The sequence below is a fragment of the Delphinapterus leucas genome, chromosome 13 (genome assembly GCF_059928025.1).
Source record: "Delphinapterus leucas isolate spDelLeu-1000000601 "Yukka" chromosome 13, BTC_Dleu_Yukka2, whole genome shotgun sequence".
Lineage (NCBI taxonomy): Eukaryota > Metazoa > Chordata > Mammalia > Artiodactyla > Monodontidae > Delphinapterus > Delphinapterus leucas.
This window is the reverse complement of record NC_143141.1, coordinates 56,564,783-56,580,940: the sequence shown is the minus strand read 5'-3', so window position 1 is coordinate 56,580,940 and position 16,158 is coordinate 56,564,783. Positions and strand designations below refer to the sequence as shown.

General features: G+C 48.7%; 1 protein-coding gene across 5 annotated transcripts in view; it reads left to right on the top strand.

The window, feature by feature from the left end:
- Window positions 1–2,673: 2,673 nt before the first annotated feature.
- The window catches only part of EPAS1 (endothelial PAS domain protein 1), an 86,854-nt gene continuing 73,369 nt past the window's right edge, over window positions 2,674–16,158 (top strand). For all 5 annotated transcript variants that reach the window (XM_089923206.1, XM_022573921.3, XM_089923203.1 and 2 more), the window contains exon 1: window positions 2,674–3,251. Coding sequence is in view for 1 of the 5 variants with exons in the window: in XM_022573921.3 (XP_022429629.2) it covers window positions 3,226–3,251 (26 nt within the window). In the remaining 4 variants the exon portion in view is untranslated. The remainder of the gene's footprint in view (window positions 3,252–16,158) is intronic.

Sequence of the window (16,158 nt, the reverse complement as noted above, 5' to 3'; positions counted from 1 at the left end):
AAAAAAAAAAAAAGTAAAATGGGACACTCTAGCCACAAGCCTGCATCTGGTTTACACTCTTAGCTCCTTCCTGCAAAGGTTGTTGAACTGAATCCTAGAAGAAATCTTAAGAGGTCATTGGGCCCCTCAGCTCTGCTGGCTCCAATCCTTCTGAGAATTATGTAGGCTTTTAGCGAAACTCTCACTGCCAAAATCCCAGATTCTTCAAAGTTACTCACTGGGATTTCCACAAAATCTGTGTGGTTGTTTACTTTAGCTTGGGACCTTTCGCTTAGAGGGCAAAAGTCCCAATTAGAAACATGGGCAGGCTGGCCATGAGAAGGATCTACGTTAATAGGGTTGATGTGTTCTTGACTGACACTTTATCTTTCCACTTTTTTTTTTTAACACCTAAGAAGTTAATTTCATAAGCTCAACCTTGCTGAAATGTTCTCTTTGGTTTGGAGGTGTTGCTTTGTGACTGGCAAGCACAGCTGAGGACTCAGAGGTTTCTCCTTGCTCTGGCAGTGCATGGCTTTCGGCACCTGAAAGCCATCAAAGCACCTGTTTCTTCTCCCACTCCAGTCCCAAGGGAGGTGAGTAAGCTTATTGCTAATTAATAGAGAACTGTGTCTCACAAATTTGAATTCTGCGTTAAGACAAGTAAATGTGTCCATTAGGATTGGCTGGCTGGAGAAGCCCGATACAAAATCAACTCATTCCTGAAACCCACCAGCACCAAGAAGTGGTTCCCTAGAGGGATTTGCAATTTTTGTTTGAATTTCTTAACTGTCAGGCCTGATATTTGGTTTCAAAGTCTGTGCACAGTGCTCAGCCACCCTAGGAAAATGAGAAAATGTGCCTGGTTCCTCAGTTCTCCGCTGCTTTTTTCACCTATCCTTATTCTGCTTTCCAATGCCTTCCAAAAACTCCTGAAAAATATCTCCACCCCTCTTACAGGATGCAAGGGAAAAACACATGTTTATTTTGTATTTCGGTGGTGACACAGACTTATACCAAAAAAATTCTTATGTATATTACTTTTTCTTGACATTTATTTTTGTATTATGGTTAAAAAAAGCATAAATTTACCACCTTGACCATTTTTAAGTGTACAGTTCAGTATTGTTAAATATGTTCACATTGTTCATTGTCTAGAACTTTCTCATCTTGCAGAACACAAACTCTATGCCTATTAAACACGAATCCCTCACCCCACCCCCTTCTAGTTTTTTTGTTTTCTATGAATCTGACTAGTTTAGAAACTTCAAGAATGGAATCACACGGTGTTTGTGTTTTTGTGACTGGCTTATTTCACTTAGTATAACAGTCCTGAAGGTTCATTACGCAGATTATTTTTATATAAAATGTGGGGAAACTAAGGGGGGAAAAGGAACAGCAAGGCTTAGGGTCTCAGGGTGCCACCCATGCTTTCTCTTCTCTTCAACTCATACCTGTGAAGCCTGCAGGGACCTTCTCAAATGAGCTTCAAAGATTAAGAGCCCCCGGTCCCTTCCAGAAATATCCCTGCTGGATCGGTGCCATGTAGGTAGGGAATAGGGTGGGATTCTTGGGAGAGCAGCTCAGCGAAGGTCAGAGCAGAGGCTCCCTAGCGGGCGCGGGTCCATAACAGCGCTTAAAGATTAGCAGCTGGAAAAATCCCTGGGCTCTAACGGCCTGCCCCTGGATCTCTACGATCTCCCCACACCCAGCACCTGCAGTCCCTTAACAGGGCTTCAATCGGACCGTAGAAATACACTGGGCAGCCCTGAAATTCTGCGATTTGAGGACACGCTGTCAACTTTTATCCCAAGATCACATTGTAAAGCCAGACTGCCTTCTCCAATTCTGAACCGGCCCGGACCCGCACGGTGGTGGCCAGGTGTTGGGAGCGGGATGCGGCAAACCAGACCGCTCGAAGGACCTCCTCTCCCGCATCCCCGCTAGCTCAGCACAACCCCGCAAGCAACCGACGTGCCAGCTAAAGGAAGAGAAGAGCAGAGACAGCACTAGCTCAGTTTCACTGCACTGTTTCCCGCGGACCCAAAGGCACAGAGGCTCGGTCTCCTAGCCTCTCTCTTTTCGGACGGCAAAGCCAGCTGCGTTCTGCCGGAAAAAAAAAGCTCATCGCCCAGGCCGAGAGCGCAGCGCTGGGGCCCTTGGAATTACCGTCACCGGGCCCAAGGGGACACGCAGTGGGGCGAAGGACGCGGGAGCGCGGCACCGCCGAGCGGCTCTGCGAAGCGCGGGACCCTCGGCACTCGCGGTTGTGCCCTGATCCCAGGGCAGAGGTGGGAGGACGCCAGCGCACGGGAGCACTCCCGCTCCTGCAGCACTCCCGGAGACCGACTCCTACGCTGCCGCCTAGCCCCACTTAAGGTGCGCCTCCCCAGTGCGGAATCCCTCCTAGCTCCCCGCCACCCCGCAGACCTCATAAACAACTTCTGGAACCGCAGAGGGCGGAAGCGGGGCGGGCGGGCCACAGCCAAGCGGAGCGCGGGGGCAGTGGGGCGGGCCGGGTCAGGGCAGAGGCTGCGGCCGCGCTTCCCTATTGGCCGGGACGCCGTGGGCTGCCCGGGCGCGCGGCGCGGGCGGGGCGGGGCGGGGCCCTCTAGCGCGAGCCCGCCCCCGCCCGCTGCGCCCGCGCCCGTCGCGCCCGCCCCACCCCCCCCCGCGGGCCGCCGGAGTTTTTAAAGTGGGCTGGCGGCCCCGCGAGCCCGACATTCGCGAGCGGTCCGCCGCACAGCTCCGGCGCCCGTCGCCTCCCGCCCCAGCTTTCCTGAGGCGGCCGTACAATCCTCGGCAGTGTCCTGAGACTGTATGGTCATCTCAGCCTCCGCGTCCTCCCGGCCCCGGACTCTGCCAACTCCCGTCGTTTGAACCACTTCTTTTTTGAAAACCCAGAAGAGTGACTCCTGACTCCTTTTCGAAGGAAAAAGGAACCTCGGCCCCCTTCTCGCTGCCCTTCTTTTGCGTGTGACAGCCTCCTCCCACTCCTTTCCCCGACCCCGCCTCCGCGTGCAGGTTCCTCCCCGTCACCTTTCTCCACCCCCCTCCCCCGCACCTAGCCAGCCGCCCGCAAACTTCCACCTGGTTGTGCGGGCGCTCGGGACCTGCGAGCACTCGGGACCTTTAACACGGGCGCGGGCCTCCGGGAGTGGGCTAGGGCCACAGCGAAGGTAGCGGCGGCAGCCCCCACCGGCCCTGGAGCTCAGGTGCTCGGCGTCTCAAAGGGCCCCCGCGACAATGACAGCTGACAAGGAGAAAAAAAGGTAAACGGGCGTCCGGAGCTGGTTCAGGGTGGGGGTGGGAGTGGCGGGGCTTCGCGGGACCGGCGCGACCGCGAACCGCTGGGAGAGGAGCGTGGAGCGGTCTTTGAGGCCGGGGGATAGATTTGGAAAGTTTGGCAGGGGAAGGCAGGTGCCCCGTCTGGGGACGCGCGGCTGCGGTTTCGCGGTTGAGAGTTCTGTGGCCCGAAGGAGTCGGGAATTAGCGCGGGCAGCGAAGCCAAGAGGCCGAGGGAGATGGCCCTAGAGGTCGGAGGTGCTCCCGGGGTACCTTCCAAAATCCATCCCCCCAAACCCACCCCCGCACCAAACCCCCGCGGCTAGCATGTTGAAATGTTTCTTGGTTGACTCGGCTCAGGTCAACTTTCGACTTTCTCATGGCTCGCATGAGGGGCAGCGCTCACTCCTCTCTTTTTCTCGGGACCCTTGGGGTTCTTCCAAACGAGCTCTGCGCGTGCTGCTCCCCAGACTGGCGAGGGGCCGGAGGCGGAGCGCGGCGCTGGTAAGGGCCCCGGCAGAGAGGCCAGGACGCAGCAAAGGGCCCCACTCCAGGGTTCCAGACCCCACGGAAGATGGGAGAAGCCCCTTTCCTGATCTCGCACCTTGCCTCGGCGGGAGAGTGGGTAGTGGGCCGGGCTGCCTCGCGGAGGCAGGTGTCTTGGTGTGTGGGGAGGGGATGGCGACACCGGGCGCTCCCAGCAGGTCCCGGTGTCTCTCTCCCAAGAGGACAGAGAAGGGCAGCCACGATCTGCCCGCCTGCCCTCGCCAGCCTCTCAGCACTAGCGGAGAGGCAACCTCACTGCCCTCTCCCGGCGAGGGTGAGAGCGCACGGAGTGGCGTGCAGACGTGGGAACCGCCTTGCCTCCCGCAGTCGTGCGTGCCTAGCCGCCTGACCCCCCTCTCCTCCCAACCTCCATTCGTGCTGCCCCGCGGGCTGGAGCTTTCAGCCCCGTATTCGACGGCGGCTGGCGGGGCTGGTGTGTGGAGAATTGTAATCGAACGCGCGGCCGGCTGAAGGGCTTGAGCCGCGGGAGATCAGCTGCTGGAAGGCTGTGCGGTGGTTCGGGGATGGGGACCCAGCCGCGATGGGCGGGGGTGACCGGCCTCGAGCCGGGGAGCCCGAAGAGCTCAGTGCTTGGGTCGATTTACTCTTGCTCCGACTTCCACTGTGGGACCGGAGCCAGAAACCGTGTATCCTCTGGTCGAAAGCGGCGGTTCCCACCTCGGAGCACCGATAAGGATTTGATAAACAGGAGCGAATCGCGCCCGTTCTGGCCGAGCGCCCGGGCCCTTCGCTCCCGGATCGCTGGGGGGAGGGGATTGAGCCCCGCTCCCGGGTTGCGGCCGCGGCTCCCCTCCCGCGTCACGGTGGCGCCCCCAGGCTTGAGACGGCTGAGGGAGCCTTGCCCTGGCCGTTCTGGGCCCTGAGACTGCAGCCGTCGCTCGCCCCCGGGGGCCTCGGAGCAGCCCAGGAGTCCTGTGTCTTTGGAGGGCAGCGAAGCAGGGAAGGGACTTGAAGATTCCAACGCATTTTGTTAAGCCAGTATAGCCTGCCAATAATAATGATTGAACGATCAGAAGACAAAATTATAGTCAGCTCCTCTGCGCGCGCTGGGCTCTGGAGCCGGCGAGGGAACTTATTGTACATTTTACAAGTGTGATGCCTATCGGTGAATGTTGCAATCGCGGAGGTGGGGCCTGATGGTAATCTTGACAGATGTGTGAAGTGTCAGCTTCTCCCGCGCGGCTTTGCGCGGGTCCTGTGCTATTATGTATGTTAATCGTCGCAAGAAACTTGGGAGTAGGGGCAGAACTATTTCGACATACCTGGCTGTAGTGCCTCTTTCGTTAGAGATAGAGGGAGCCAGAATCGGAGCAGGAAAAAGTTGGGTAATCAGACTCCGAATTATTCACTAGAGCGGCAGGTTTAAGAACCACTGTGGGGATTGCCTGTGAGATGCCTAGGAGGCTAGAGGCGGTGGCCCCGCGTGTCTGCTTTCTGCGCCTTGCCTTTGGTTTTATGTCGCAGACTGGCAGGGCAAACAGTGTGTCCCTCACCAACCAGAGTCCTAAGAAAGGTTGTCCAATTCATGTTGGGCTAATTGTTTTGAGACGTATTTACTTTTCTAGTCTGGCTCTGTTTGCTGGGGGCATGCTCCTTGCAGGACCAAGATGAAATTCAAATATGTGAACCAATGCATTGAAAGTTGGTGTGTCATGTAAGTGGCGGTCCTTAGCTTTGCCAGAGTGCCTCACAAGTTCGGTGTGACACCTGCTATGGGGGCTTTCAGATTAGGATTCTGTGTATAGGTTCTTAAGATGTGATTCTTCTGGTTCCGCAGAGCCATTTCTTCCCCAAAATTCCAGATTCATGGAACATTAGCAATGTTCCTTCTAACAACAGTCTTGCAAGAAGTGGACAGGATTATTTTGTTCCAGAAAGTTCACGCATCGATGGAGATGTTAATGTTTAATAAAAAAGAGTTTGCTTTCTAAACGTTGGCTGGCCAACTGGGTTTCAGAGTGTGCTCTTTTAGCCGTGGTGGGCATTCCTAGTGACATCAGAGATGGCCAGAAACAAGCTTGCTAAGGGCACTGCACTCAGTTCCTGCACTCATCTGTCAGGAGTGATGTGAAGGTCTCATTAATCAGGGTTCCTGGTTCTGGGAAGAGCTAGAAAGTGGCTGGGCTACTCACTTCCTGATAAAAACAATTTCTGAGCTCCTTCCCTGGAAGAGAAAATAGTCTGGAAGTTCTTAGGTACATGGGGATTGGAGAGTGGTTTGGGTAAATATAAGTTGGATCTTTGGATAATCAGGGATCAAAGTCCATTCCCAAAGCCAGACCCAGCTCAGAGCTGCTTTCCAGAAAGCGCCGATTGCTTAGCGTGGGGCCTTGGGTGGGAGGAAGATCAGGGGTAGCAGATCAGAAGTTTTCTATCTCTGTCTCCCCCTGCCAACTGGATGTAGTGGTTCCTCTGCTAAAATAAAATCAAAGCCCACCTTTTTTTCTATTCGGAAGGCAAAAATATTGCTAGACAGTTTTCCTCAATTTAAATATATTTACTATAAATATTCCTTCAACATTCGATGTCTCTTTCCAATTGCATTACCAGAATGCAGGTGTGATAAGGAATTGATGTAACACATTATAGGTTCAGGTGAATAAAATTTAATTCACACAGCTTTCATTAGGTTCAAAAGAATGCTATGACTACAGGTTTTTTTCAGCATTGCTGATGGGAAGCTTACAATTATTTTATGCAGGGACTATTCTCCAGTGGAGCAAATTGCTTTATGAGGCAGAGAACTACCTGTCAGCAGAGACATTCAAGAAGCTACTATTGATAGATTGATTCCTGTATTGAATAAGTTGGCATTTTCACTAGGAGTGAAAACCATGAGAACAAAACTGTTTATTTCACTTTGAATGTAAGTCAGTCTGTGTCTCTCTCTCTTTGTGTGTGTGTGTGTGTGTGTGTGTGTGTGTGTGTGTGTAGGGTGATCCTCAACTTTCTAGGAATCTATTCTGTAAAATGTTTACAAATAGAAGGAACCAATTAGATAATTCTTAGTGCTCCAGGATTTCAGCCGAATACATTTGAAAATATTTGCTGTCATTAATTATCTCAAGATTTAGGCTTTTCTACTTCTCAGGAAATCTCTCCAGTGGTATTGGCTTATTTTTTTTGTATTTTCCTCAGTTCTGTCCCATACCAACATGTGTTTTCATTTTAGCCTAATGAATCTTCCCTATTGTATTTGGTACTGACCATCATTGATAGTTCCTAGCAGGTAGGGCTTTTGCCAATATTGTAAAGTTAGCAATGTTTGCTCTCAGGGTCCCCAGTACCCTTTACCCCCACCCTCCCCAGTACCAATGTCTAGTTTCGTGATGAAAACCAGCTCTGCTATTCACGATGTAAACCAATAAAGACAACAAATGTGTATTGAACACCTACTCCGTCTTTGGATAAAATGCTAAAGAGATATTAAGAAATAAGGGAATGTGGTCCCGGTCTTCAAGTTGCTTAGTTTGTTTGCGGGGAGGGGAAGGACACACAAGGAAGCTTAACTAAAAATACAGTAGCTGGCAGCTTACCTGTCACTTTTCTGTTGAGATCAAATCTTTTGAAGCTAAAGATAAGAAGTTCTTTTTTTTGCGGTATGCGGGCCTCTCACTGTTGTGGCCTCTCCCGTTGCGGAGCACAGGCTCCGGACGCGCAGGCTCAGCGGCCATGGCTCACGGGCCCAGCCGCTCCGCGACACGTGGGATCTTCCCGGACGAGGGCACGAACCCGCGTCCACCGCATCGGCAGGCGGACTCTCAACCACTGCGCCACCAGGGAAGTCCAAGAAGTTCTTAATAGCATTTCAGTCAATAACTATACATTTAAGCACAGACAATTGTTGAAAAGTATTGTGTGTTGGGGAGTGGGAGAATGGGTTCCTGGTTTTCCCTGGAATCACACAGGGTAGGCCCTGATCACCAGCATGAAGACTGGCTCTGAGGGAGGTCAAACAGAGGGAGTCAGTGTTGAGGGTAATGAGAGTAATGAAAAGTGGGGGGTTCAAGGGTATCCCTGTGGTGTTCTCTGACACCACAGACAGAAGAGCCCCCAGAGTTGGATGTTTACTCTTCTTTGTACACTTGCTTTGGTGAGGGGCACGGAGGGAGGCTAGGGATAGAGCTTCTGGTCCCACTGAGGATAATCGTGGAGATAGCTATGATTCTAGGAAGACCAAGAAGGGAGAGGGAGTTTCTTAATCTGGGCTTTGTGAATGGGATTCAGAGGGGTGGTCCGGGAGCCTCTGAAATTGGCTGCTGGTGTTATGGATGAAAGCATATTTTCCCCCTAGGGAAGTCAGTTCAGCTCTAATAGGCTTTCAAAAGTTCTGTGATCTGGAGAAGGCAAGCCCTTGCTCTTGGATGTCTGATTTGGTGAGTGCCTTACCTTTTAGGATCTTACTGTTCAGGTCTCAGAGGGGTCCTACATTTCACTGCCAGTGTCTCTCCCTGTCTTGGAGATGGGGGAGGAGGTTGGTGTGTACATCTAGTAAAGATTCTGTAGTGCAGCTTAACCTTACCTGTACCCACCTGTCTGTCCACCCACATGTCTACCCTCAGTAATGGGAGGAAGGGGAACTGAGTGCCCTGCACAGGCTTAGTTCTGGTGTGGTTCATTCTTTTTAGTAATTTTGTAAAATTTTTATTGGAGTACAGTTGCTGTACAGTGTTGTGTTAGCTTCTGCTGTACAGCAAAGTGAATCACCTATACGTATACACATATCCCCTCTTTTTTGGATTTCCTTCCCATTTAGGTCATCACAGAGCACTGAGTAGAGTTCCCTGTGCTGTCCAGTAGGTTCTCATTAGTTACCTGTTTTATACATAGTAGTGTATATATGTCAATCTCAATCTCCCAGTTCATCCCACCCCTCCCTTCCTCCACCCCCTCCCCCAGTATCCATACATCCATTCTGTATGTGTGTGTCTCTACTTCTGCTTTGCAAATAAGTTCATCTGTATCATCTTTCTAGATTTCACATATAAGCGATATTATACGATATTCATTTTTTTCTTCTGACTTACTTCACTGTGTATGACAGCCTCTGGGTCCATCCATGTCTCTGCAAATTGCACACTTTCGTTCCTTTTTAATGACTGAGTAATATTCCGTTGTATATATGTATGGTGTGGTTCATTTTGTTACTGCTTCTTAAAATGGCCATGAAATATTATCCTCATGTTTTCTATCATCCTCAAACAGTTATTGGAGGTCTTTTTAGGTACTAGGAATGTGTGTGTCCTTATATCTGCAATAGGGCGAAACAAAAAACTCAAACACCTAGTCTTATTTGTGTAAGCACTGTCCTCAGAACTTTCCATGGGTGAACTCTTTTAATCCTCATAACAACCCGTGAGATAAGCCCTGTTATTATCCCCATTTCACTGATGGGAAAGCCAAAGTATAGAAAGGTGAATTGCCAAAGGTCAAGTAGGTAGTATGGGTGGAGCTGGGATTCGAATGGGGCAGAATGCCTCCAGAGCCTGTACTCTTTTTTTTGTTGTTGTTAGTATGTTTTTTAAACTTTTATTTATTTTTTAACATCTTTATTGGAGTATAATTGCTTTACATCGTTGTGTTAGTTTCTGCTGTATAACAAAGTGAATCAGCTATGCGTATACATATATCCCCATATCCCCTCCCTCTTGCGTCTCCCTCACACCGTCCCTATCCCACCCCTCTAGGTGGACACAAAGCACCGAGCTGATTTCCCCAGAGCCAGTACTCTTAACTAGTGATCCACACTGCCTTACCTTACCTAAGATATCTATAAAGTATCTAGTACCATGCCATAGTACCATACTATAAATGATAACTGCTTTTGCTGTTGTATTTACAATTATTATAATTACTTTTCTCTTTTGCGATTCATCACTTGTATGGAACCTCACACGCAGACAGGGATTGAAGATATGAACGGTAGACTTGGAAGCCCTGGAAACTCTAATTTTTCATGGGTTTTCCTCCACTCTGGCAGGAGATGGTTCTCTACTGCCCCCCAAAAGTTCAAAGCTTTCCACCTCCCACTTTTAACAGGTGGCAAGACTTAAGTAATTCCTGTAACCTTCAGACTCCATTGTGCAGAAGAACCTGTTGGAAGCTCTTCCTCCGTGGCTTCTGGAGAGCCATCTCCAAATCAAGTTGCATAAGACTGCCTCTGGCCCTTTTGATCTTTTGAAATTGTGAGCACAGGAAGGAGAGAATGGACGGGAAAATAAAGAATAGCTATGATCATTGCAATAATAGTATGGTGCGTTTTTATAGAGCCCTTCTCTGATGAGCCCCAAGCTTTCACAGCCATCACACCATTGGCCTCTGCACTGTGAACCTCAAAGGGCTTGTTGAGTTTTCCCAGTGCTGTAGAACACAACTGCATGAACATATCATAACAGAGAGAGAAGCAAGCCATATTGGCAATTGCATATCACTGTGTGTGTGGTGGCCATGCACGGCGTGCCAGTATCTGTGATTTTTCAAGTAGAGGTTGGTGCAGTTTGTCACCAGTGGTCTGGTCCCGCTATGGAAAGCCACAGAGCTGATCTGCAAGTATGAGATCAATAAGAGTGACAGGGCCCTGTGAGCTCTCTGGAGCCAAGAAGACAGGCATGTGGAATGGACCAGAATGTTATCTACCTCTAAGTGGTCTTGTTTTTTCCTGTATTCTCAAGAGTACCAGTTTGCTTGACCTCCTTAGACTGTTTCCAGGGGCCAGTTGTACATCAGCAAGCTTATGATAATATGACATGAGCATCAGAGCCTTTACATGTTCCCAGGAGGCACATTGTCCCGCCTTCACTTGGGAAAATTCTTTAGTTTTAAAGTTCCAAGTAACTTCTATGTGAGATAATGACTCTGGGAAGCAGGTCCTTTTCTCATGTGGAAAGATATTTCAGAAAAGGTGGTTTGTCAGTAAGGAAAATTACCCCATTAAAAAATATATATTGATTTGCCATGCCCCCATCTGGCGTTTTCCCAATTTTACAAAGCCAAGGAAGTGGATTGTTAGAAATCTCTTCTTATATTCCTCCAGTGACTTTCTGCATCCCATATCCATGGTACCTTCAAATAAAAAATTCAAACCTGAGAGGTTAGTGCTAGGAATCATAACAGATGAGTGATTTTATTGGATGAAGCTGTATGATAAAGCACACGAGTGGGAAAATGACTCCATTTTCTGTACTCACACTTGTAATGTTGGAGGTTAACTAACCCCCATTGCAATGTTGGCTGCCCACAGATGCTGGGGGTACAGCTGATATGATAGTCTTTTTAGAAGTTCATCAATTCTGTAACAGCTTTAGTTGACTCTTTTGGTCTCATTTTCAGTCTGAGTCTCCCTGCTCTTGACCTATGAGTGTGGGGAGTCAGTGGCTCACTATGAATAAGGGGACACATGGCCTCAATCTGTGTTCAGAAGCATTTTATAAATCCTTTAAAAATACATTGGTTAAAGTGTATGATTTTTTTTTTTTTGTAATAATCATTTAAATCACTGTGCTGGGTATCTAGTCGTACAGTTCTCTCTCTCTCTCTCTCTCTCTCTCTCTCTCTCTCTCTCTCTCTGCTGTATTTATATTAACAAATATGTATATTTTACCCTTGATACAAATTTTTCATGTTGTTACCACTTTGAATAAGACTTGTCCTGACTGCCTCTGGGTAGAGGGCAGGGGGAAGGAAGGGTAACACATTATCCTAATTTTATGTTTGAGAAATTGAGCTGTGAAAAGAAGCAAACCATGTCACCTGCAGTGAAAGCTACAACTGGACCCAGGTGTCCTCTTGGGCACCTGTTATGAGCTAATGAAGGAGCATGAGCAGGAAGGGGGTGACTCAAACTTCAATGATAACTACTCTCATTACTAATGAGTAATTACAGCAAACATCTACAGGCCTCCTTCCTACCTTTACAGCTTCCTGTTGCTGAAGCACTTTGGAGTATTGAGAAAGATTGTCCTGGAAAATACGTCATACACAGTTGCAGGAAAGAATGGCTTTTTGTGCGCACACAAAATCAGCTGCTGTCTCTGTTTATGAATTCCACGTGGAAACAGCAGAAAATTGTGCCTGTGAGGAGCTGTTCGAGGGCCCGTTCTTCAGAACTTCAAAACAAAATTTAAAAAAATCAATTCTGGATGGTCAAATATATGGGGATCTGGGACTCTGTGATGTTTCTACAGAGTGTTCTAGAAATAATAGGACCGTGCAAGTAAAACACGGATCATTTGATAACCACTCTTTGATGAACGTATAACCTCTACACTATTTTTCTGAATGAAAATACTCATGTTTAATTGAGTATATCACGGTATACAAAATATGCCATGTGGAGAATTCAGGGAGCTAGAAGAATATCATTCACTTTGTGAAGATTCCAGGCTAAACCCCAATAATGCTCCTTCCCTCTCTATTTGGTTTAAGAAGCGCTCCAGTGAAATTGCTTTCTTCAGTGTTTGTAAACCACCGTAACCCTGTGTTTCTCTCCTGTGTTTCCAAGAGTTCTCAGATACTATTTTAGCATATGGCAGCCCTCACTCCAGCACTGGCTGAGGTTGATGAAACTAATTTTGGTGCCCAGGGTAAAGAGAGAGAGAAGTCATCTCCAGAGCCAAAAGGACTTTCTGGTGCCCGGGTTCAGAGCTGCGTGGTGTTACTGGACACACCACATTTCACCCTTAGAACCTTTATTTGTGCGATTGCACAACAAATGTTTATCCAGATATTAAGATAAGAAAAGTATGAAGGTCACATTTTGCTGGTGACAAGGGAGCTTCTCTAAAGGTAACTATATCGCCATGCCACAGGAGTCTGTCTTTTCTCCTGTACCAGGGCTTTAGGGGAATTAGTGGTAGTGGGGCATGGGAGCCACAGCCCTTTTGCAATTTTTTGGCTTCCTTGCCTTCGCTCTGCGTGTCCTGGCGCAGCTGACACAACCCCTCCCCTTTGGTGAGGTTCTTTGGGGTGGTCAGGAAGTCAGGGGGAAATCCTGATCCACTGTGTGGCTGCCCCACTTTCTGGTGCTTTCTGATATTCTCTGGAAATTAGCACCGCCATGCATTTCCCTGCTATCTGACTGGCTGGGAGGCAGCCTGGCTGCTAAAATAGCTCTCCTAGCCTCTCAGAACAGGTTTGCATGGCGCTGATACTGCCCCTATTTTAGGCAGGGTTGTCATGTCCTTGGAGTACAGTGAGTCTTCAGGGTGGGGAAGGGGTTCCTTTTGTGGATTTGAGTGTTTCTCCTGAAGATCTCCAAGGATTAGCTAGACACATTCACAACCTGAATGAGGACATGGAACCTCGGTCCAGCTTTCTTCCCAAGGGCAGCCTACACAGCTGTGGGAATTCATCTCATTGACAATAAGGGACCCCACTCCAGCCCTCTCACCCCGTTCACCATCACCCAGTGTGCTTCCTGAACCCCAGGTGTGCCAGTCTCCTCACTCTGCCGCAAGGGCTGGTTCATTCCACGTCACAGGTCTCCTTCCCACCTCTGCTCCCTCAGCCCAGCCCCTCCATCTAGGATGCTCTCCTGACTTCTCTTTGTACTCGAGTATCTCCCGCTTTCCTAGCTTGAGCCCGAGTCCCCCAGGTCCTATAGAACCTTCTGCAGTAGTTCCCACACCAGCACCTCCCCCTCCACTCCTTTCTAGCTCTTGGCGACTTACGCGAGAGAGCCTGCCTGATTATATTTCCTTGTTATCTAGTGACATTTCATGTGTTCTTGTCTTTCCAGCAACATTACATGTTGCTCAAGGGCAAGGATGTCTAATTTTCTAATGTGCCTTGTAAACACCGTGCGTATTTTGAGTCCCCAAAATCATGCTTAATTTAAAAGAATCATACAATTGCTTAATGTCTCTTGGTTCACTTGGAAAGCCTGGCTCTTGGGCTCTCCTTTTCTTTTTCATGTAGATTTGAGCCCTTTATTTATTTTCCTTTTTTTTTTTTTTTTTTTTTTTTGCGGCACGCGGGCCTCTCACTGTTGTGGCCTCTCCCATTGCGGAGCACAGGCTCCAGACGCGCAGGCTCAGCGGCCATGGCTCACAGGCCCAGCTGCTCCGCGGCATGTGGGATCTTCCCGGACCGGAGCACGAACCCGCGTCGTCTGCATCGGCAGGCGGACTCCCAACCACTGCGCCACCAGGGAAGCCCTTATTTTCCTTTTTTTTTTAAAAAAAAAAAAAGAGAGGAAAAAGAAAAAGATACCCACAAGACCATAGGCAGGTCCGGTTGATACATGATTTTACATCAAATGCAAACATTAGGCTAGTATTGTGAAGTCAGTGCTTCACTTCAAGATTGCCCAAGGCAAGTACCAGCCAAACAACAAAGTACTTACTTGCTCTAGGTTAAAGTTTAAAAAAGCCAGGTGGGAAAGTGTGTGTAGGGGAGTACCCACTCGCAGGTTAGAAATCATCTTCCCTATGGGGCCTTCCTGATTCGCAGCACATTGGTTACCCCTGCATTTATATGGTCTTCAGTCTGTGTCTTATTACTTGTATGATGCTCTTAAAATTTGCTTTTCATTGTGTGTGTGTGTGTGTGTGTGTGTGTGTGTGTGTGTGTGTCTGTCTGTCTGTCTCTGATCACCACATAGGTGGTAAGCCCTTCAGGAGCAGAAACCCGGTTATCTTTTTTGTTCTTTCTTCTCACAGCACTCAGAACAGAGGCCCACATTTGGTGCCCAGTAATTGTTTGTAGACTCAGTAATTCGATCTATGTCATGAACTTTGGGCTTAGTGCAGTGGGTTAGAGATTTTAGGCAGAAACCTTTGCTCAGATCAACTTACCCATCCTCCTTGGTCACCCCCCATACGTGTAGTGAAGTTTGTGTGGATACTGTCATCACTGTGTACAAACATTCTAGGTTACCTACTAAATTCAGGCGCCATGCCATGTAGTGAGGTTACAAAGAGGCATTAGAGTCTAGTCCCCTGCACTCAGGAGGCTTAGAGTCTAGTTGGTGAGTCAAGGAGTTCCTAAAATGATTTGTTTAAAACAAGGCAAGATGGTTTATGTTAATGGTTGTCTTAGCCCCACCTTTACGATGTTGCTGTCTTGTTAGGAGGTCAGAACTAGCTCAGATAAAACATTGAGCAAACTGTGGAAGATGGATAGTAATTGAGTGCGAATAAGGATAAACAGATATTGTGTGTTGTGAATAGTTTCAGGAAAGGAACTGATCAGCATAGATTAGAGGGAGGTTTAATGGAGGAGCATTAAGAGGTAGGTCTTGAGGATTAGGTAGAATTTGGATAGGCAGATGGGTTTGGGGCATTCTAGCAGGGGTGAACAGCTGGGGTAAAATGAGGAGGTAGGAATAATGAGGGTGGTGTACAGGCCAGTGCTGGGAAGCCGGCTCCTTCCAGAGCTGAATCTGGAGCTGTGTTAAAAGATGGGAGATGGGGGACCAAGCCCAGGGTGGTGTTGGGAAGTTGAGGACATCATGATTCCTCTTTGAGTCATGATGTGATGGAATCTTAGGGCTGCCTTGGGGCCACAGGAGCAGTGCCTGCTTCTCTTGGGAGTTATTTGGACTGGGAGCTGCTCAGGGCACATCTGTTATCTTCCAGCTGGCTCTGTGTAAGCACCACAGGGTGGTTGGACGGTGCCATGGTTGTCCTTCATAAGGCTAAGAATGTTCCTCTGTATTGCTTAGGAAATAAGTCATCCGCAAATGTGCCCAAATTGCTCTAGAATATATTTCTTTTTGGACTGTACTACACCTCAGGGTAATAAATGCCTCCCAGTGTCCAGAGTAGGAGGCTGGAAGGGGACAGCTTACTGTGTTCTAAAATAGCTTCCATCGGGCTCTGTGGACGGGTGCACTGATGCTCATTCCACGTCCTCATTTTGATGGTGAAGCCTCTGTCTCCTTAATAATGTGATAGGGGCTTTTGTTCTATCGTTTCTTGCCCTTTGTCATTGTAGATTCTAAGTTTTTGAGTCTGATCATTATAGAAAGATAGGACAGGCCCTTCAACGCTCCACTGTTTGTAGGGAGAGAGATGGCCATGCTTTTTGTCAGCCTCTACTGATCACTGGGAATTGCATCCCCTGCGTGAAGTGGCAGCTGAGCTGTTCCCTGGCCTTCTCCTTTCCTGTTGTGTGGCTACACCATTCCCTAAAGCCCGAGCTCTGGTGTTCTCGGACAGATGTAGCCAGAGATAAAAGGAGCCATCTTTCTGGAGTCACCTGGTAGGGTAGCTGGGGTAGGGTAGTTATGCCCACAGCAGGTATAACGTTTCTCCTGGAGGTATTTAGAAGCATTTGAGGTCATGGCTGGACGCTTGCGAGCAGGGCCTTGGCAGAGATCCTGAATCC